This window comes from Hyaena hyaena, unplaced genomic scaffold, assembly GCF_003009895.1.
Source record: "Hyaena hyaena isolate Hyena2069 unplaced genomic scaffold, ASM300989v1 scaffold_65, whole genome shotgun sequence".
In the NCBI taxonomy this organism is placed as follows: domain Eukaryota; kingdom Metazoa; phylum Chordata; class Mammalia; order Carnivora; family Hyaenidae; genus Hyaena; species Hyaena hyaena.
In genome coordinates, this window is record NW_024080697.1 from 534,467 (window position 1) to 556,149 (window position 21,683).

The 21,683-nt window shown below is 44.4% G+C and overlaps 2 protein-coding genes across 7 annotated transcripts in view; one reads left to right on the forward strand and one right to left on the reverse strand.

Moving 5' to 3' along the window:
• Positions 1-7,107, forward strand: part of ZNF410 (zinc finger protein 410) — a 50,420-nt gene extending 43,313 nt beyond the window's left edge. For 3 of the 5 annotated variants that reach the window (XM_039232249.1, XM_039232248.1, XM_039232251.1), the window contains 2 exons: positions 946-1,073; positions 1,475-1,742. In XM_039232249.1, the coding sequence (XP_039088180.1) occupies positions 946-1,073; positions 1,475-1,561 (215 nt within the window). In that variant the 3' untranslated portion in view covers positions 1,562-1,742. Of the gene's footprint in view, positions 1-945; positions 1,074-1,474; positions 1,743-6,314 lie in introns of those variants that run through there. The other 2 variants (XM_039232250.1, XM_039232252.1) reach the window with 1 other exon arrangement.
• Positions 5,218-21,606, reverse strand: FAM161B (FAM161 centrosomal protein B). Of its 2 annotated transcripts, none has more exons than XM_039232247.1 (9): positions 21,524-21,606; positions 18,226-18,548; positions 16,554-17,104; positions 14,671-15,017; positions 14,233-14,360; positions 12,201-12,365; positions 11,884-11,983; positions 9,617-9,759; positions 5,218-5,364 (listed from the first exon to the last, which is right to left on the reverse strand). In XM_039232247.1, the coding sequence occupies exons 1-9, from the start codon at positions 21,575-21,577 to the stop codon at positions 5,337-5,339; spliced, it is 1,839 nt and encodes a 612-aa protein (XP_039088178.1). In that variant the 5' UTR covers positions 21,578-21,606; the 3' UTR covers positions 5,218-5,336. The 2 variants fall into 2 exon arrangements, with proteins under 2 accessions (XP_039088178.1, XP_039088177.1); XM_039232246.1 differs by lacking the exon at positions 5,218-5,364 and adding an exon at positions 7,954-8,870.
• Positions 21,607-21,683: the final 77 nt, after the last annotated feature.

A 21,683-nucleotide genomic window follows, 5' to 3' on the forward strand; every position in this document is an offset into this window, starting at 1 on the left:
CATGCATTTATTCAGTGCCTACTGTGTGCCTGGCACCATGGGAAAGATAAAAGTAGAAAGCAGGGACTCTAAAATGTAGCTGAGAAGTCAAAACTTACATATGGGAGACAACAGTGAACAGAAGATAGCATATAAGCAAATGTTAAGTTGCACGGTACAACCTGGAAGAGCAGTATATATTGAAAGCCCCCTAGAAGAAACTTTTAATTTATTAGAGAGCTAAGTAGTTTATGTATAAACTGTTTCCAGAAGATTTTTATGGCGATCTCACTGATAAAGTCCGAGATCGTGTGTTTTAGTTTCTCATATCCCACTCAGTTTTGTGTATATAAGTGACCATGTTTGTGTAACTTGTGTGTGGAGTCTACATGGGCCAGAGTGTGCTTCCACAGCAAGCCTCCTTGGTTTCTCAAATGGTACTAGTGGTTAACCAAAGTGTGAGACACAGAAATTGCATGGAACTACTTTGCCATGCTTAAGGAAGAAAGTCTCAAGGGAGGAAGGGACACGGAGTACAGGAACTTTGAAACCAGACCTAAGTTCTTGACTTGCTCATATTACACTGTTTCTGTCACTGGTGGCTGCTTTAAGGGTTGGCTCTGGTCCCCTGATTTGCCTTTTAAGCAGATTTTGCCCTGTTTTCAATGCACAAAAGCTATATTACTTTTATATAGTTAACAATGCAAAAGCTATATTACTCTAAATTGGTATATTGCAAAATGATCAACTCTTACAATAGGATTTCTTGCCTTACCTTCTCATCCCCCTTTTGTAATACTTTCTAAATTCACTGGTAATGATTATCAGACAGGAATTAATTTGGAAGAAATAAGGAATATGAGTTTTTCAGGGAACAGTTTTTAGTGTTCTTAATGAGAGGCTTGATAATGCAGGTAGGTATAACTGTGGATTCAGTTTTCATTGAAACATTTTCTGCTGTTTCAGAGGTGCTTGCTGAAGGATCCCCACGTCCCCTGTCTTCAGTGCCTGATGTGACACATCACTTGGTGACCATGCAGTCAGGGAGGCAGTCATATGAGGTTTCTGTCTTAACTGCCGTAAATCCACAGGAGGTAAATCTATCTCTTGCCTTTACTTTGTTTCTGTAGAGACTAATATGGACAGTGGTTGGAGACCTAGTTTAGAAGATCTGAAAATTACTCCAGTTTCCCTTTCCTGGAAACTTTGACTAGAAGATCTTCCTTTAAACTAAGCATGAGACCAGCTTTGAAAGAAACTTGATTGTTAGAGTCTCTTGGATTGGGAGATTGGTCACTCACAGCTGGGTCTCTCAGCTTTAATTTCTTTTATATACATACCTTACTGAATGATATCTCCTCCTACTGTTCTCTGCCTATGACATAAGGATGCTGCTTTTATTTTATAAGGAAAATAATATCTTGGGACAAAGTGGTCCTTGTGCAAAAAAAGTAGCAACAAAATTATTGACAGTAATCATTGTTTATTTTGTTAGGGTCATATGTCTGGGAGGTACCAGGCTGAACCAACTGGACATACAGCAGCAAGTTCACTTGCGTGTGGAATGAGAACCATCATCTAAAGCAGAGAAAGGTTTAGGTTGATTCTAAGCATTCCCATCTCTATGGTCTTGACTCTAACCCAGAAAACAGAATTAAAACTTGTCAGGCTTCCAGAATCTTAGGATATTTTATTGGTCTTTTGTCTTGGGAGTAGATGACTTCATCATGAGCTCATTTGATATGTATAAACTTTTGCCAAAACCTGTGTATCCTGGATGCTTTTGTATTACAGTATCTCTTACAGTGCTTTCCCATCTTTTCCCCTGTCCTTTGATTTTAACCTGATGCCACAGCTGTTGCAGTATTCAAATGACTACATCCTATATTGAATATTCTTGATTATTCTGTAAGATTCCTGGGGATTCCCAGGATCACAGGGCTTTGGACATGTATGTTAATACTTTTGCTGGGACCTTTCCTTGTATTCATCATCATGACCCATTGTCTGAGTCCTGCTTGTATTATATTGAAAGGTTTTTTTGCTATTGGTATCGTTGGTTTTTCCTAATTCACTTTCTCCTTGCTACTGCTTTGGAACATGTCTCCCCTTTGAAGACTTCCTTTGTTATTTCCCCTCTTCATTTATGTGTTTTTAAATTTTTATTATAGAAGTTTTCAAAAAGTATAGTGAGTATCATACTCACATACCTATCACCCAACTTCAACAGTTAACTTTCTACTATTCTTATTTTATCTCTTCCTACCTACATTTTGTTGTTCCTGTTCTGTTTGTGCTGAGTATTTAAAAAAATTTTTAAACATTTATTTCTTTATTTTTGAGATACAGAGCACGAGTGGAGGAGGGGCAGAGAGAGAAGGAAACAAAGAATCCAAAGCAGGATCCAGGCTCTGTTTGAGCTGTCAGCACAGAGCCCAACGTGGGGCTCAAACCCATCAGCTGTGAGATCATGACCTGAGCCAAAGTTGGACGCTTAACTGAGCCACCCAGGTGCCTCTGTGCTGGAGTATTTAAAAGCAGATCACAGACATACCATTTCATTTGTAGATATTTCAGTATATACCTCTAACAGATAAGTTTTTATCATAGCTGTAATATCTTTATCATACCCAACAAAATTAACAATTTATTGATATCCTCAAATAATAAGTCTATATTCCTTTTTTTCTCATAGTGTCTTTTAATTAGGATTTAAACAAGCCCCATTCATTCCATTTGGTTAATAATTCTCTTAATTCTCTTTATCTCTAATAGTCTCCCCCTCCTCCCCCCTGCCTTTTTTTTCAGGATGGCTATTTAAGGAATTGGGTTATTTGTCCTATAGAATTTCCTGCATTCTGGTTTTGGCTGATTGACTCCTTTTGTTGCTGAATCTTTCTCTATCCACAGGTTTTCTAAAAACTGGTAGTTAAGAGCTTAGATTCATGTTTGGTTTTTTTCCTCCTCCTTGGCTAGAATATTCCACAGGTGGTACTCTTTCTTTCTGTTAACAGCTCACAGGAGACAATAATATTCAGTTGTCCTCTTACTAAGCTTAATGATTGACCAGTGGGTTACATAAAAATTTTGGCAAACATCACTGATCATGGCCTAGATCAGTTATTTTTTTTTAAGGCTTGCAAAATGGTGATATCTTAATTCCCTTTTTCTTTCTGCTTTTATTAACTGTGATCCTTCTTTCAAAGAAAAACTTTCTCTCATCAACTACTGGGTTGCTTTGAAATAGTTCAGAAAAATCATCTTTTTACTTACTAGAAACTGTCATTCTGACAAGCCAATCCACAGCACTCAGCCTTTTCCTTTTTTATATTCGAAACCTTGGAGCTTTTTTCTCTCCTGTATTTTTAAATACCTTTTTTTAATGAATCATTCCAAGTTTCCTCAAATAAATGCCAGATGTATAAAAACTTAGTCAATAGGCACCTGGGTGACTTAGTTGGTTGAGCGTCTGACTCTTGATTTCAGCTCAGGTCATGATCCCAGGGTCATGGGATTGAGCCCCACGTTGGTCTCATATTGGGCTCAAGTTGGGCTCTGTACTGAGCGTGGAGTTCTTCCTCTCTTCCCCTGCCCCCCTTTTCCCCACTTGGGTGCGCTTTCGCTCTCTCTGAAATAAAAACAAAGAAAAAACAACCAAAAAAATTAACAAAAAAACTTAGTTAAAAGATGCTACATACCTAATGTGTGCAAGCCCCTCTGCTGGGTACTAGTTATACAGTAGTAAACAAAGTACAATCTCTGCCTTTTATAACTGTGCAAATGGTGCCCCTGGAGTTGTGCTGTACAGAGAGCATGGGAAGGGTGACAGATCAATAAACTGGCAATTTTTATATGGTGTAGAAAGTGCTCGTCGTGGGGGTAGTCAGGGAATAAGATTTAGAGTTTGAGAACTGAGGGATGAATAGCAGTTATCTTGATGGGTAAGTGGGAGGGATTGGGAGAAGATAACAGGCATAAATGTGGCAATGTGTAAAAGGGTGGAAGGTGAGAGGGAGCAGGACACAAAACTATGGAATCACAAGGGTTGAGTAGGATGGGATGTAGAATGGAGAGATGGGCTGGAATGAGACATGAGAGCAGAAAAGATAAGCTAGTTTCTCTCTTGAAGCACCTAAAAGGACATGATTTTATCCCAGGGGCAATGGGGAGCCACTGCTTGGTTTTAAGGCACGTATAACATGGTCAGATTTGTGTATGTGAAAAGTCCAGCGATAGCACATTTGTTCCCCTTGGGCCTAGGCACATGGATGGCTCTTGGAATTGGCTTCAGAGTGTCCTTGTCTAGGTGCAGTCATAGCCTCAGGCAGACCCAGTAACAAAACTATCAAAACAAAACAAAACTTGGCCTTCACCCCAATAGGACACTAAGGGTCTGTAGGCCCTAAGTACCTAGTTTCATGGTGGAAATCCCAGACTGTTCATAGGAAAATACGAACACAAAAGGGAAAGGCTGCCCTTAGAGAAGCTGATAATCCTATACTATCACTTCTCCCTCATGGGTCCTCATGTATTTCCAAACACATCCTCAGTCTGAGCCTCTCTTCTTTTGTGTTTCCTTCACTGTTACCTCTGTTATTTTTCCTCTTTCCACAGGCATTTCCACTGTTTGTCCCCTCCTTTTCCTTATCAAGGCAGGCTTATCACATCACCTGATACCTTCATTTTTAAAAGATACAAGACCCTGAAGCCCCCAGGTTTAGTCCTCTTCCTCATCCAAGCTTCTGGTATTAACTGACCTTCCTCCAGTGAGTGAGGAATGTTGAGTCCTTAGAGATTCTCAGATAAAAGGCTATTTGCAATCCTTAAAAAACAGCAGTGCCTGTTTCAAATTTTAGGAGATAATCACATTGCAGATCAGACCTGTAAGAATCTACTTACTCGTGCACTTCAACTTGAACTCCTATGGCTCTAAAAATAAAAATTTGACAAGAATATCAGAGAATAACCAAAGCAAGTATCAGAAATTATCATGTGAGGGGCACCTGGCTGACTCAGTTGGTAGAGCATGTCACTCTTCATCTTGGAGTTGTGAGTTCAAGTCCCATGTTGGGCATGGAGATTACTTAAAAATAAGTAGATAATTGACTCATAATGTTAAAAACTCTTCTTAAAAAAAGAAATTATGGTCAATATATCAAAACTACATCTCATTCCAGTGACAGTTTTTATTTAATCTCAGTGTTACCCAGTCGTCTGCAAATCAGAGGACTCCTCGTGCAGGCCCAACAGGGACCCCAGGGCTTTTAGACCTCTGCTGACTAGAAGGCATCCCAAGTAGGGTTCTGTAGCTACGTTGCGCTCACATTCTCAAACTCAGGAACCAGTACAAATGATTGTCAGCCAGCTTTCAGTATATCAAGATGTCTTCCAAAAAAGAAAAAACAAATTACAAACTCTTTAAGATTTCTCATCAAGTGCCATTGCTAATTTGAGTGCCAACATCTGGATCTTGACCTAGATTAAGAAGACACCATTCTTACACCGTAACCACACAGCATCAAATGAAATTTGTGGTTTCTTTCAGTTTAAATTTTTCTTTAAATTTTGTTTAAATTTCTTTAAATTCCATATTATTAAATTGTACTGTAAAAATTACCTTTATCCCAATTGAGATCACCAAGTAAATCTATCTCCAGCTCAAGAATCTGGTTATATTCTTCTAAGCCCAGGTTTTATTCGGAGTTTCACTGTGTTACTCCCATCTCATTTTCATAACAAAACGGAACCAGTTTCTTCAGTTATTGTACAGATCTATTTCAACAGAAAGCCTTGAGTGTAGAGTAGAAAGTACGTTTTGGCTGCTACCCTCTTGGAGTCTCAGGCTTTCTCCCTTCATCACAGGAAAGGCATTCTTTTAGGCCCTGGAAATCCCTGGATTCCTTATGAGTTGGCTCCAGCTTTCATATAGAACTCACTGGCAGTAGCTTCCCATTCATCTTACTTGAGTTTTCAGCCTGTACTTGGACTAACGCTGCCTGACATGAGACTTTTGGTTCCACCATTTCTGATGTATCTGTAAGTTTTGCATGTGCCCTTCACATGACTACACAAACAATAGTTTGGCCTAGGGACCCAGGATACTTTATTGCCATAGTGAAAATTCCAGCATCATGAAGAGGCCAAAAAGCTGTCCCAGGGCCAGGATATGAAAGAGATCTATCAGTCAGTGCATATCTCTTGCTTTGGCACTAGATATCCTTGACTTAGCCCTGTGGTGCCTTCCCTACTCCCACTCAAACCTTTTCCATAGTATGAATTATTTTTCCTATTATTTGGTAGTAGCCTATTCCAGATTTGGTTTTAATCTTTTACAGTTACTAAACCCAGGAGATTTAACTGAGAGACGGACATGAGTGTGGGTGCCGACTCCTGCAAGAGCAGCCCTGATTCCAGAGTGCACACAGTGGGAACAGGATGCTTATGGCTCACGATCTGCGAGAACCAAAATGAATCTGTGAAGGACAGGACCTCGCTTTGGCCTCTGTTCATCTTTCCTGACATAGAAGATGAACGTAGGAGAGCTTCTCTTCAAACTGTATCTCATCCAGAAAGGAAGAAAGCAGTGAATGTGGGCTGGGTAACTGCACCTACCTCTCTTCCCACTACAAAATTTTGGGATGGACTTCTCCCAAAAGTGAATTTGATTATGTGTTGGCTGAAATTTCTTCAGAATGACTGTTGAGAAGGGGTTTTCCTTTGAAGAATTTTCATCCCAGACTCAGCTGTCTTTTCACATGGATAAACTAAGTCCTGCCACCAACCATAAAACTTCACCAAGAAGTTGAGCTTTCAAGATGCCTTGTTACTTTGGAGAAGGGAGTGATGTCAATTCTTTTGTGGCATCCTCCCTTTAGCAACCTGAGTAAGAGACTCTCTGCCCCTGGGCTGCAAAAAAAATAAATTACTTGAATTCCTACTTGGCCCAGGCTGAGGTACTATCAATCCACATCTACTTGGTCACTTGCTTTCTTTGATTATGGAATATACAGTTGCATGTTAAAAGGTTTTTTTGGATTTTGGGTTTTTTTTTTTTTTTTTTTAAGTTAAATATCACATGATTCAGAGCTTCAGTTGTTTTCCCTTTAAATAAACAAGACAGCCCAGTAAGTTCTTTGGCTCCTTGTTTTGGACAGAATTTGTTTTCTCAGAGAGGAGATTAAGAAAATAGTTCAGTCTTTCCTTTTAAGATCGGGCACTGATTTACCCTTTGGATTCCATATAGGTAAAACTGAGCCCAGGAGTCTTGGGCAACATAGCATAGGCATCTTCATCTCTAACTAGCAAAACTAGATAGTAGTTATCTGTCTTCACCAGAAAGGACCATGGCTGAGTCTGGAAAAAATGGCAATAATAATATACTTTTGAATTTTTCCAGAAAGTTAAAAAACAAAACAAAACATGAGAAATGGGCTTCTATTAAGAGTAGGCCCTCTTGGTATCTACAGCTACTGATAGAGAATAATTATCACTGGTGAGAAGAAAAGTATTCCAAAGATCACTTACTAGTAGAAAATCATGGCAGTCAGAGAATTTTCACATTTATTGAAAATGAACCTTAGGCTTACACACGCATACCATGCACACAGTGGCACATTTTAAGCAGATAACAGGAAAGAATTAACCGTTTTAAATTCAGTAATTATAGTTCTTAAAGTTAATGACATGCATAATCACCCTTTGTTATGTAGATTGAGTTCCTGTCAATTTCTTGTATTCTTAAAATGCCACTTTTTATTTCTAATAGCCTTTACTTTTGTACTAGAGCCGGTGTTTTTTTTTTTTTTTTAATTTTTTTTTTAATGTTTTATTTATTTCTAGGAGAGAGAGAGAGACAGCGTAAACAGGGGAGTGTCAGAGAGAGAGGGAGTCACAGACTGAAACAGGCTCCAGGCTCTGAGCTGGCAGTCAGCACAGAGCCCGACTCGGGGCTCGAACCCACAAACCGTGAGATCATGACCTAAGCGAAAGTCGGACGCTTAACCGACTAAGCTACCCAGGCGCCCTGAGCCGGTGGTTCTTAATTGGGAACACTTTTGCCTGCTCACTGCCCCACACATGGCAGTATCTAGAGACATTTTTGTTTGTCATAACTGGGGAGAAGGCGTTATTGGCTTCCATCCAGTGAGTAGAAGCCTGGGATGCTGCTAAACGTCCTACAATGTACAGGACAGCTCCTCACAAATCCCAGCACAGACTCATCTGGCCCTGAATCTCAGTAGTACTGAGGCTGAGAATCTGTGTACCAGAAGTTGCAAACTTGTCATCCTGCACGTGTGTTGTTTTTCCCACACAGGATTTCTGAGTAATGTTTTAATTAGTTGCCAACATGCAAATTATGGCTTCTGTTGAAAACTCAGTTGCTGATCTGGCAGTTCTGGGCCTGGGTTCTAGCTGACTCCAGTCTTCATTAATAGTCTATCTTATACCCAGCCTATGTGACCCATTTGTTTCCTAACTGGCCCCTGTAGGCATTTGGGTGTGTGCTCCTTATTTAAGTAGGAAGCACAAGAAGCAAGAATGCTTAACTCGGCTCTGAATCCTCCACCCTGAGGCTTTTCACTTTAATTTGCTTAAACCCTTCCCTGTTTGTTACCTGCTACTTCTCTTCCTGCTACTTTTCTTATCTTTCTCCAAGACTAGCCATTGACTCAAAAGCCAAGTTTTGCCTGCCTTGACTCAACCCCACGTTAGATACTTAATATTGGAAAGCAGTAATTTTAAGTGTTACTGATTAAGCAAGTGATCTGAAATTATCTAGCCATTCATAAGGCAGCTCCTCCAATTCTTTTTTGGGGCTTGGAGGCTGTTGTAGAGATTCTTCTAAATCCTGCTGTGGATTTCTGGTGCCGAGTTTTGTAGTTTCCTGGGTGCTACAGAATAAATTAAAGCATTATGAAATAAAATGTTTTTAATTAAAACATTATGTAAGGCATAAGGATGGTTTCAACATTTTCATTATTTTATATGGGGTGTAAAGGGAAGTTTCTAGGGGGAAAACTGTGATAGGAATTAGGGGAGGGGCCATTAGGATTTAAGAAACAAAGGTGAGAATAATGGCTATAACTGTGCTTTTCTCCTTTTATATGATTCCAGTGGTGGGGTGGTGCTAATGAGTTACTGTTTTAAAGACTGGTAGATTTTAACAAGCTGTGGTGATCATGCTGAGGGGAAAAGAAAGGCTTTGCTTATTCAGGATATTATTGCTTTTATTATTCGTCTTTAAAGGTCTTTACCTTAAATTATCCAAACAAAATAAAAAGTGTTAGAAAAGCAGTTTTATCATTTTATAGTAAGTAAAGATACACATGTTTGTTCCGTAAGAGCGAAGTGGAAATATTCTTGACTGATGGCCCTAGAACTACAATCGGAAAAATGATCTGTTTCAAATTGAAGGAATCTAAACGTAATATACAATGGTTATGTTTTATTAACAATAACAACTGCACTTATTCTCCCAATTTAAATGTATTATCTGGAGATCTCTGGGTTAGTATTCTATAAATACAGGGTTGTGATCTCAAAATGTGTGTGGCTGTTCTAAAGGTCCCTCCCAGTGGCATTATTAGGGATGGCAATTTGAGAGCTGCAGGGTGACAAGAGCGGGTGAGATTATTACCTGGGACAGTCAGAGACTTCTGACTGCTCCTTCCACTGTACAGCCCCGGTGCCCTGACCCTTGTTTCTCACAAAGTCTTCATCCAGCCCAGCCTGCTTCAGGGTGTCTCGATACCGTTGTTCTGCTTCTTTCCTGGCAAGGTCCTATGGAGTGGAAATAAGTTTGCTGTAGCTGTCTTGTGAATTACCAGGTAATTCTAAATCACTTGCTTAATCTGTGCAATTTTAATGCCTAAAATTGCCACCTAACCCAATCCCCATTAGTGCTGGGCACACATTTATGTGAAAATTACTTAGAACCTTGTTTCCAAGCCTTAAAGTGCATTGGAACTACCTGAAGATCTTGTTATAATGTAGATTCTCATTTGGTAGGTCTCAAAAGGTTCGAAACTGTATCTAACATTCCCAGGAGATGCCAACTGTTGATATGGGAGCCACACCTTTGAGAAGCAAGGATTTTAGGTTTTTGGACCACCAAGTAAGACCCAGATGAAAAAATATGGACTAAACATGTTTTAAGATTTAAAAGCAACCAGGAGCACCTAGGTGGCTCAGTCAGTTAAGCGTCTGACTCTTGATTTTAGCTCTAGTCATGATCTCACAATTTGTGAGATCAAGCGCTGTGTAGGGCTCTCTGCCAGCAGTAGGGAGCCAGCTTGGAATTCTCTTCCCTCCCCCGCCCCTCCCCCACGCCCTCTCAAAGTAAATAAACCTTAAAAAAAATTAATAAAAGCAACCAAACCATTGTCAGGAGCACTAAAATATAATAGAAAATAAGCTGCACTAGTAATACTGTTAACAGGATAGATGGTCTGCATGTGGACCAGAAAAAGGTTATTTTTTTTTTTTTTAAATTTAAGTGTTTAGTAGCAAAATCATATAGAGCACTTTGTATTTTTCCCAGAGTGGTGAAAGATCTGTTGAGAGCTGAGAGTGAGCTTTGCTGGAAAGAATTAACATAAAGAGGAAGGGTCATTATGAGAGATTTTGAACAATACAAGTTGCTAAGTGAATCCAGTCCGGACAGTCCAGCATGTGTGCAAGTGTGTGTGTGGTATGTATGGGGGTGGGGAGGGGTGGACCCAGGAAATGCCTAGATAACACACTGGCTGTAAGATGGAGATAATGTGGGGCGCCTGGGTGGTTCAGTGGGTTAAGTGTACGACTTTGGCTCAGGTCATGATCTCACAGTCTGTGGGTTCGAGCCCCGTGTTGGGCTCTGTGCAGACATCTCAGAACCTGGGGCCTGCTTCAGATTCTGTCTCCTTCTCTCTGCCCCTCCCCTGCTCACTCTCTGTCTTTCAAAATAAAATAAAAAAGGCATAAAAAAATTTAAGATGGAGATAATGTCCAGCAATTGGAACCAGGTCACTAGGAAACCCCAACTTTTGTCTGAAACTAGAGAGAAGAGGGATCAACAGAGCTTCATACAGCCCAAAACTTCCAGGGACGGTGGCCTTTCTAAGGCTGTTCAGATAGCTCCAGAGCTTCCTTAAGGAGAGGAGATCCCAACTGGGTCCAACTTCCCTAAAAGTCTAGAGAACCTCTTAAAATGATTCTTCTATCCTGAAAGCCACTTAATCTGAAAAAGGCTTTCTGGGGTGCTTGTGAGCATCCCAACCTCTGGTGACCTATACATGTGCCACAGCTCTAGAGGCTGGGGATGCCCTGGGCATCAGCACCACAGGGGGAGAGATGATGTTAGTAAGTTAAAGATATTCTCAGTAACACAGACAGACTGTCAATGCGTATGTGGGATCTAGCCCTCACTCTCATTCAAACTGAAAGCTAGTCTGTAGCAAACACTCCCAGAAATGAAACACTTCATAGATGCTTCTGGAATCCAGTCTTGGGTGAAATCAGTCCAAGCAACATTCACCATTTTACTTTGTATTTGGGCGGGAATTGGTAACAGGCCCAATTTTGAATCTCTCTGATCTTCAAGGAAATGTTTAATACCCAGATAGTAAACTGTTCCATCATTTCTTTTTTTAATGTTTGTTTATTTTTGAAAGAGAGAGGGAGAGAGAGACAGTAAGTAGGGAGGGGCAGAGAGAGATGGAGACACAGAATCCAAAGCAAGCTCCAGGCTCTGAGCTGTCAAGTACCCAGCCTGATGCGGGGCTCAAACTCACAAACTGTAAGATCATGAACGGAGCCAAAGTCAGAGGCTTAACTGACTGAGCCACCCAGATTGCCCTCCGTTCCATCATTTCTAAAAGCTCTTCATCCAAGACTGAGAGAGAACGAATGATGGCTTAGTTTTACCTTGGTAACTTGTTCGAAGAGATAGGGCCTGGTTTGTATTCTCTTCTTCATTTCTTCCAATTCTTTCTTATACTCTTTTGCTCTTTTACGATCATTGTTCCTGGAATTAACAAGATTTTTAGAATGAATTCTGTCTTCTTCCAACCTGGAATACCCTTCACTCCAATTAAGCAGAGTAATTCCCAAAGACATTGTAAGTCCTAACTGCCTAGCAAAAGTAAATCCTTGACTGTGTGCGATTATAGGAGCCTACTTTCAAGGGCAATTATCTGTTGGATCCCAAGACAGATACCCTTTGACACGTGGAAGACACTGACCGATTCTCTTTCAGCTTTGCTTTGAACACTTCCTCCAGGCTTTTATGGGGATCCATGGCTTTTGCACGCAAGGTCACAGATTTAGACATTGCTTGACACTTCTTTTTGTGCATCTCCAACCACTGAGTACTCTCATCTGCTTTGTCCTTTTTTTCAAGTGAACTTCTAAAGAAAGGAGGCAAAAAACACACAGATGACCAATGAGTATATTTAAAAGCACTGTTAGTAACCTCTCTGGAAAGTAAAATGGTGTTTTCTTTGAATGAGGTAATTTACCACACTGGCACTTCAGAAGGAATAGTATTCTGAGACTGGCAAATGAAGCCTTACCAGCTCTATGGACACAAGTGATTTTCTGCCCCAGAAGTTCAATAATTGAACTGAAAAACATAAGGGTTAAAATATCCTTACACTCAGGCTTCTGGCTTGTCTGGAAACAATACTAATAGTTACCATTTGCTGAACTACTCTACCTTGAACCAAGAGCAGAAAGGAATCAAGTGCTTTATATCAATTATCTTTTGTAATCTCCATAACTGCCCCATGAGGTAAGAACTGTAAGCCCCTTTTTTATAGGTGAGGAGACAGCCTCAGAGAGGGTAAGCCACTTACTCAAAGCTACCCAGCATGTCCGTGGAAAAGCTAAGATCAGAACTAGTATGTCTGACTCCTAACCCTTTGCCCCTGACCACTACACTGTAAACAGTGGGCTAGAAGGTGCCTGGTTTGGAGAACTGGAAATAGGCCTCTTTCCATGCACAGTTTGGGGTTAATTTATATCACGTAGTGTGTGTAAGTATCATTTGACAAGGTACTATGGAGAGAGAACAGTTGGGTGCCTGGGTGGCTCAGTCTCATGTTCGAGCCCGGCATCAGGCTCTCTGCTGTTAGTACACAGCCTGCTTTGAATCCTCTGTTTCCCTTTCTTTCTGCCCCTCCCTAACTCATGCTTTCTCTCAAAAATAAACAAACAAACCAAAAAACCCCAAGACTCTTGCATTTGGATATTTCCATTCAAAAGGACAGATTAGGAAGGAAGGCATGAAACTTTAGTCTGCTATTATATCAAACTCCCCATCGCTGGGAAGCAGACATGGATATCCCCTTGGCGGGCCAGGTCTGGCCCATAAGGCCTACCTTATTGGGACCTCAGGACACTGATGCGTTTAGCCTTGATTTAGTAGCTGTAACTATTACATTTGAGGAAGAAGGGAGTAAATATATTTCTAAAATCCCTATCATGAGGCCTACAGAGCCAAGTAGGTTAGCCCCACAGGAAAGCACTAAGATGCTCACCCTCTCCCAGGGCTAAACTGCTTGTCACACCGCCACCTTTCCTGATGACCTCAGCTCAGAGGTCTAGTGGAAGAACTTGCTGGGGCGCTGGCTTGATGAGAACAATACCACGACAGAGGGCAGTTAAAAATTTAAAAAGTAAAGAGGCTCCTGCTTCCCAACTGACTTCTGCAAGTTCCCCAAGATGAATCTCAGAGAATCTCAAAAATGTGCAGTGGATGCCTTCTCTTTGTGACAGGGTCAGCCACTTGCCAACAGGTTTCTCTGAATTCCTATTCCTAATGGCTTCTTCATTCATCTGTGGGTCTTCACTCATTTTGTTCTCTCTGGAACCTTCCTTCTTTCCAGCCTTTGGCTAATTCCTCATTCTTCAGACATCTATTAAAGAGACTCTGCCCAGAACCTCCCAGGCTCCCTGTATTTACCTTTCATTCCACTACTCACAAAGCAGTTCTTTGATTTTCTATATTTCATACTAGATGTTAAACTATGGGTTCCATAAGGTACCCCAGCCTTAACATTGTGACTGGCACAGAGTAAGTCCCCCATAAACGATGGCCAGATGCTCTCCATCACTGCCTGTGGAGGGTTACATGTATTCCTGTCCTGATCAGAGAAATCTCTGGCAACAGAAGAGGAGGCCCAGCAGCAGGACGGTTTCTAGCATCTGGGCCAGGATCCAAGCACTAACCACTGATCTTGATCCTGGGCCAAGATCTCGAGCCTGACCACTCACCTGACGGCAGACTCCCTCCTCCTGGTGGCGTCTGTGATGTGCACAGGGAGGGTGTTGGCAGAGAGGGAAGCAAGGCCACTCAGAGAACGACTCCTTGGCAGGGGGGTGGCTGGTGCCTGGGGAGAGTCCTAGAAAAAAATGAAGGCTGATATTGGTGGGACAGCAATGGGTGATTAGTTTCTATTATGTAACTAGGATTCAGTTTCAGTGAAGGACTAGTCAGACCAGGAATCTTTTTTTTCCCCCTGGGATTAAGGAAAGAGTAATGGGTTCCCAAGTTTATTACCAGGCCAAGACTTGGATATGAATCCAACAACTGAGCCAGTGTTTTTAAAAAGATAGAAAAATGTCATGAGAAGTGCCTTATGTTGACACCTGGCCCATTCCTGTATTTTGGGTCTCAGTCCGGGACCCACCCGCAACTGCCCAGGCTCTCACCCTCCTCCCTCCAGAGATGGCGGCATCACAGGGATGCTGAGCGCGACGCAGGCTGCCGGTTCTCAGCAAGAAGGGCTTGTTGCGAGGCACCTCTCTGGTGTCCCTTCTCTTGGCAGCTCTTCTCTGGAAGGCCTTATAAAGGCCCTCGTAGTCAGGCACGGCAGGATTCACACGAGGCTGGAATCCAAAGTCGGTCTGCAGAAACCCAAGCTTTTCCTTCTGGGTTCGGGTAGCTGTTCGAGGCCGGGGGTCAGCCCGGCTGCTGGAGGAGAGGGTAGGGGAGGAGGCCATCTGGAGCATGTCTAGGGCTCGCATCTGGATGCGAATTTTCCTGAAGAGCTCCGCTTCTGTGGAGGAAAGGTCAGTGTGGTGATGGGTGAGAGGGGACCCGGCCTCATACCTAGAGGTTTGGAGAAGGTTCCCTGTAAAGCACTAGCGCAGTACTGTACTGGATCCGATCAACAGCTCTGCAGGATTTTGTGAACCAGTTGACATCACATGGGAAGCTCTACCTTGGCCAGGAGAGGTATAATTTCACCACGGAAAGTGGCAAATACTACAGATCAGCTTGCTTCTTTTCTAAATGTTGACCAGGACACCAATGCCATGTGCCAGCAGGCCACAGAGACAGCCACCATTCACACTTACTGAGTGCTTTCTGCAGTTCCTCCTCCAGGGGCAGAGCTGGAGGGGGGAGCCGGTCTCCTTGGCTCAGGGTAAGGCCCCACCATCCACCCAGAGGCCCAGGTTATTGCCCAAATCATTCTTGCCCGCCATCTCTCATCCCCTGTTCTGCAGTCTCCTCCTCTTTAACCACATTCCAGTCTGGCCTCTCCTTACCATCCCTGCTGCTAATTTGTTTCTCTGCTGAACTGTTGAGAGTGTCCTATAGCGCAACGTCCCTCCAGTCCTGTCCCTCCACCTCAATCATCTCCGCAGCATCAGAGTGATCTTTCTGAGCTGCAGAGCTGATCCTAAGCCACCCTACTTCAACCCTTCAGTTGGCTCCCCAGGGCCCTTGGGATGAAGTCCAGATTTCCTCCCATGGCCTCCACGCCCCCGGGTCTGGCCCATGCCTGCCTCTCCCACCCCACTGCCCTGCATCCTCACGTCCCTTGAATGTGTTAAGCCCCCTCTTACCTCCGCGCTGCTTGCTCTGGTACACTCTTCCTCCGTCTTCCCATGAATTAACTGCTGCTCATCCTTCAGGGTCAGCCTCAGTGCTCACTTTCCCTGGGGACCTTCCCCATCTGTCCCCGCCACCTCACCTCATCCTAAGTTAGGTCCCTCTGTTACGTGCTCTGTATGACCCCGAGGCTCCCCCCACTAATCCTTGCAAATGACTCATCACATTTGTAGTTTTTTGTCTGTCATCTGTCTTCCTCCTTTGTCCACCAACTCTGTGTATTTAACATGGAGGAGTGGCCGGGGCTTGACAAATTACTAAATGAGTAAAGCCTGAGTCCTTTCACGGAACCACATTTCTTGAAATGTGCAGGTCACCAGGATGGGGGGTGGGTAGGAGCTTCCCTCAGGGGCAGCTGGCGGTAGCACCGGCCAAACCTGTCCCTGGAGGTCTCAATGGTTCTCTGTTCTTGTACGTGGGCTGCTGCAGGCGCCTTCACACCCACTCGCTGAGAGAGGTCAACAGGGCAAACCTGGAGGGCCCGGCCTGGCCTCCCACTCTCCACTCCTTACAGGGCTTCCCCACGATCCAGACCGACCCAACCCTACCCTATGGCCTGCACGGAGCATGGCCTTGAGGCCTGTCCTCCCAAACAACGAACTTATCTCTAAGCCAGGCTGACTCCCGAACCTGTGTCTCTATAGCACCTCTTAGTACCCCCAGGCAGCAGGCAGCAAGGTGGGAAGGATGTCTTTACCCTGGAGTTTGTCCCCGAGGGCTGGCTCCAGAATGGACTTGGGGATCCTTCTGGTGGCCTTCTGCCTGGGGACCTGGGCCTCAGCTGTGGCCGCCAGCTCCCTCTGTGTGGCAGCCTCTTTTCTCTGTTCCTCCTTCACGAGGAAGCTGAAGGGCTTCAGGGAAGAGAGGAGCAGTTCCTTCCTCTTCTGGATCCCTGCCTGCCTGCGGGCCTCACCGCGCTCCACGATCTCCTGGTAGAGGGGCAGGTAGACGTGCGCTGGCACGGGCTGTGCCCGGAACTGCCGGTGGCACTCGGCCTCCTCCTGAGCCTGCCTCTGGGCCTGCTTCCTCTCCTGCTCCAAGGAAGCAGGTGAGGCCAGCCACTGCGCCTTCTTCTGGGCCTCACGCAGCGTCATGCGGAATGGCCGAGGGACGGTGATGGTTGATGCCCAGGAGCTGACGCTTCTGTGCTGTGAGGGAGGCCCGGAGCGCGAGGGTGGCTGGGGCTGAACCTTGGGAATGTCGGAGGGAAGGCTGCTCAGGGAGCTGCAGCGCCTTGTGGAGCCACACCTGGGGGGAGAAAGCAGGGGTGTGGAGGACAGGGCAGGCTGGAGGCCCTTTCCTCCTCCTGCTCCTCCCCAGACCTCCCTCCCAGAAGACTGCGGCTAGATTCTCAGTCTAACATCACAGCCCCGCAGGCGTCTGGGCCCTGCCTTGGCCTTGCTCCTTCCCTCAGGTCATCTAGCAGCCCTAGGTCAGAAGTGATTCAAGAATTGCCACTTTGCATTCTAATATTTTCTTTTAAAGATTTAATTTTTTAATGCTTAAAAAATGTTTATTTATTGTATTTATTGTGAGAGAGAGAGAGAGAGAGAGAAGACAGTGTGAATAGAGGAGAGGCAGAAAGAGAAAGAGGGAGAGAATCCCAAGCAGGCTCCACACTGTCAGCGCAGAGCCTGACTCGGGGTTCAATCTCACGAATTGTGGGATCATGACCTGTGCTGAAATCAAGAGCTGGATGTTTAACCAACTGAGCCACCCGGGGCCCCTTAAAGATTTTATTTTTAAGTAATCTCTACACCCAGTGTGGGGCTTGAACTCACAATCCTAAGATCAAGAGTCTCACGTTCCTCCTGCTGAGCCAGCCAGGTGCCCTGTATTCCACTATCTTCAGATGGGAGAGAGAAGAGTGCAGTGGTGCAGAGCAAGGCTTTAGGGTCAGACCCAGAGTCAGACCCAGGTTCAAATCTTGCTTCAAACAATTACCAGCTGTGTGATCTTCAGCAGGGTTTGGAACCTCAAAGTCCTCATCCGGAGAATGGCAAAAAATAATGGCTCCTTACATAAGGGTTAGTGGGAGGAGAAACTGAGATTCGGTGCATGCCCATAGAACAGGGCTTGGCCAAGGTAAATGTAGCTTGTTGCCATTCTCAGAGAGGCAGTGAGAAAGGCATCCCTTTAATCAATTCCAGTGCTTCCAATGACTAAGGGCTATCCGAAGGGACTTAGGACTGCTGGGTAGGAATCAGAATGTGTTTGGCTCTGAAGGCTGATTTCTGACCTGGAGCCTCAGTAAGGGACAGCTTGCACAAGTGGTCTTTGCTTTCCTGAGGAAGAGGATGAGACCCAGAGTCATGACGTGACTTGGCCAGAGCTGGGCATGAAGCAGCTGTTGAACTGTGGGGCCTTACCTTGGAGACGAGGGGTACTGGGCCTCCAGCTTCCCCCTGCCTTTGTCCTGGAAGAAACTCTCCAGGTCCTCATCATCTTCAGAGAGCTTCTCACCACTGTCTGGGTCATTCTGATAAAGGGATTCCAACAGGCACCACCTGCCTTTCTGCTTTAGTACCTTCAGGGCCTCGTAAAAGCTCCCAGTTGAGTCCGAAGAATTAGAAACTGTCTCCTCCTCTGGGCTGAGGAAGTCATCAAGTGTGCCAGCCCTGGGTGAAACCAGCCCATTCCCAGACTGCTCCTCTCCCGTCTCCGTGTCTGAGGAGGATTTGGAGGAAAGTATCTAAAACGAAATAGAATGGACTGTGGGTCACCTCTAATTTCAAATTTTCTCAAAAATAACTTAATTGCACTTTGAATAAGTCTGTATATTAGGGACTGGGAAGGAACGAAGAAGAATCAGATGTATTTCTTGCTTTAAGACATTTCACAAATTGGTACATGGGGTATATGCTTGGTTGAAGGGGAGGAAAGGGAAGCAGACACCTAACGTTGGTTCCCTACTTCATGTGCGGTGAGCATTTACAGAGTACCTACTCTGTGTCATGCATTCTGCCCCCTGCACTCCAGGGATCCTACCCATGACCTTGGCTACACTCTGGGCCTTGCCCCCTTTGGGTTTTACCTACTTTTTGCCAGTCTTCTTTTTCCTGCTTCTCCTGTCTACACCTTTGCTTTCCTCATATTCCACCTAATATCTCCCCTGTTACTAGGAATGAGTAATTAATAGGACAATGTGGTCTAGCTGAAAGAACGATGTCCTAGAAAGGGGAAACCCAAATGGGTTTAAATACTCCATTCATTTAGACACTAGTTATTGGGTGTCTTATGTGCACTGAGCATTAGGCTGAGAACGAGTCAAGCAAGATCCCTCTTCATGAAGCTTACATTCTAGTGAGAGGGAGACAGACAATATAACAAATCGAATGAAAGCCATAAATTGTGAGATTACACAGTGATGAAGTGGCTTTGGGAAGCTTTACTGTTGCTAAAATCCCATCATAAATACCACTAGGAATGTGTCTATAGTCAGAGTTAGGTTTATTAATTTATTGGAGTACACTATGAAAAATTACTGGAAACTTGTGTTTTGGGGGAGGGTAAGAGTGGGGACTTTCAGTAAGGGGGTGGGGGATGGGCTATTTCTAGGGTTGGCTTGTCTTGAATGATTTTTTTTTAATGTTTTATTTATTTCTGAGAGAGAGAGAGAGAGGGAGAGAGAGAGACAGCGTGAGCAGGGGAGGGTCAGAGAGAGAGGGAGTCACAGACTCTGAAACAGGCTCCAGGTTCTGAGCTGGCAGTCAGCACAGAGCCCGATGCGGGGCTCGAACCCACGAACTGCGAGATCATGACCTAAGCAAAAGTCGGACGCTTAACCGACTAAGCCACCCAGGAGCCCCTTGTCTTGAATGATTCTGAGGAAGAGAGTGGATCCCTCGGGAGCCATTCTGGATGCTGTCATGAAGAGGGCAGAGTTTGGTAAGTGGTTGATATGGCAATTTTTATTCAAACGCTAACTAGAACAAGGTGGGGCTGGGTAAGTAATTGGTAGGTAAGCATCAACATTTAGAAGGGGGTGTTGGTCTCTTTGCAGACACAGTGTGGCCCTTGGATAAATGGTTTTCTGCTAATCTGGCTGCTGGCCTCATCTGTGTATATAACAGTCTGAATCGTACTTTCTCAGTCCTGGGCTGATTTTTACTTTCTCCCTGTGGAGGAGTTTGGGACTGATAACTGACTGATGACACGGAGCCAGCCTTGCTAAGATCTGGGGTAAGAGGGTTCTGAGTTCAAGGAACAGCAAATGCAAAGGCCTTGAAGCAGGGACCTGAGGCAGAAACAAACTCGGCTCTTGGAGAGGTAGAAACAGGGCCAGTGTGGCTGGAGGACAGTGGTATGAGATATCCTTAGAGAGGCTGGTGTGGAGCCAGGATTGCACTGTATCAGATGACTAGCTGCATCTAGGAACTAGTTAGGGGTAGGCCGCTGCAGGCCTCCAGGTGATATTGGTGATGCTTTTACTGGGTTCTCTAAGGTCCAGCTCTACTAGTGAAAAGAACACTGGACTCTGAGTCAAAGGTGTGTATGTGCTCCAGCCCTTGCTCTGCTACCGAGGAGCATGTGATGTTAGGAAAAAAATTTTAAAACGACTTTATTGAGATATAATTCAGACACTTCACTTATTGAAAGAGTACAATTCAATGCGTTTTAGTATAGTCAGAGTTGCGCAACTATCACCACAATCAATTTTAGAACATTTTAATTGAAGAGCCTGAAATTAAGTCCTCCATTAAGAGCAACCTCGGGCTGCACGTAGCCCCAGTCCCAGCTCCAGGAAAAGCGTCAGATTGTTCAAGGCTAAAGCCATCCTCGGACCGCCCTCAGATCAGCTAATAAAAAAAAAACATTCCTATGGTCTGAGTCAAGGCTGGGACCTGCAGTTATTTTATACAAACTAGCCAATTTCTCACCGCTTGCCTGAACCCCACGTGGGCCCTTTGAACTCACCTCATAATTGGTCATTTTCAAAGGATTCTCAAAAGTTATGATTCGGCCCCACCAAAAGTAATGAACACCTCACAGATACTTAATGGTCAAAACTGTTACCATGGGTGCCGTACAATTGTAATTGGTGCTTATGTGATGATGCTATACGTACTGTAACAGCCCCATCCCTTACTCCTTAAAAACCCTGTTCGCTATTGTTCTTCGCTTCACCTTGCTGCCACTACACCAGTAGGTGGGTGAGCCCCTGCTCGAGCTTGTAATAAAGACCCTTTTTGTATTTGCATCGTGTTGGCTCCTTGGAGGTCTCTGGAAACTCGCGAATCGGGCACAACATAATCACCCCCAAAAGAAAGCACATACCGTTTAGCAGTCACTCCCTCTTTTCCCTAGTCTTTTCAACCCTTCCTTCCCAGCCTGCCCTAAGCAACCACCAATCTACTTTCTGTATGGATTCTTCTGTGACTCAGTTTTCTTTTCTACAAAATGGAGACAACAATAGCACTATCGGTCAATAGGGTAGTTGACAGGATAAGGGAAAATCGAGGGCCACGGCTGTGGGTCTATAAAGGGTCTAACATAAGGCGCAACACGCTAGGGAGTCGGCTTGCGGGTCCCTAAACGCAGCGGATTTTAATCCCACGCCTGTCTGCGACACGCCCCTGACGTCTGTCTCCAAGGCAACGACAGTTTCCTCTCTTAGAGACTCCTTTCCGGGGAGACCTAACTCCTCTCCTTCTCTTTCTCTCTCACCTGCCGGCTCCACTGAGCGCCGCCGGAGGCTCCCGCAGGCCTCCCGACGGTCATCTTCTCCGCGGGGCAGAAAAAGAGGCGGCGGTGACAGCTGCGTGCTACGCTTTGGCTGCGGTGGCTGCTCTAGCTACGCGACCAGGCTTCTGATTGGCTCCCAGGC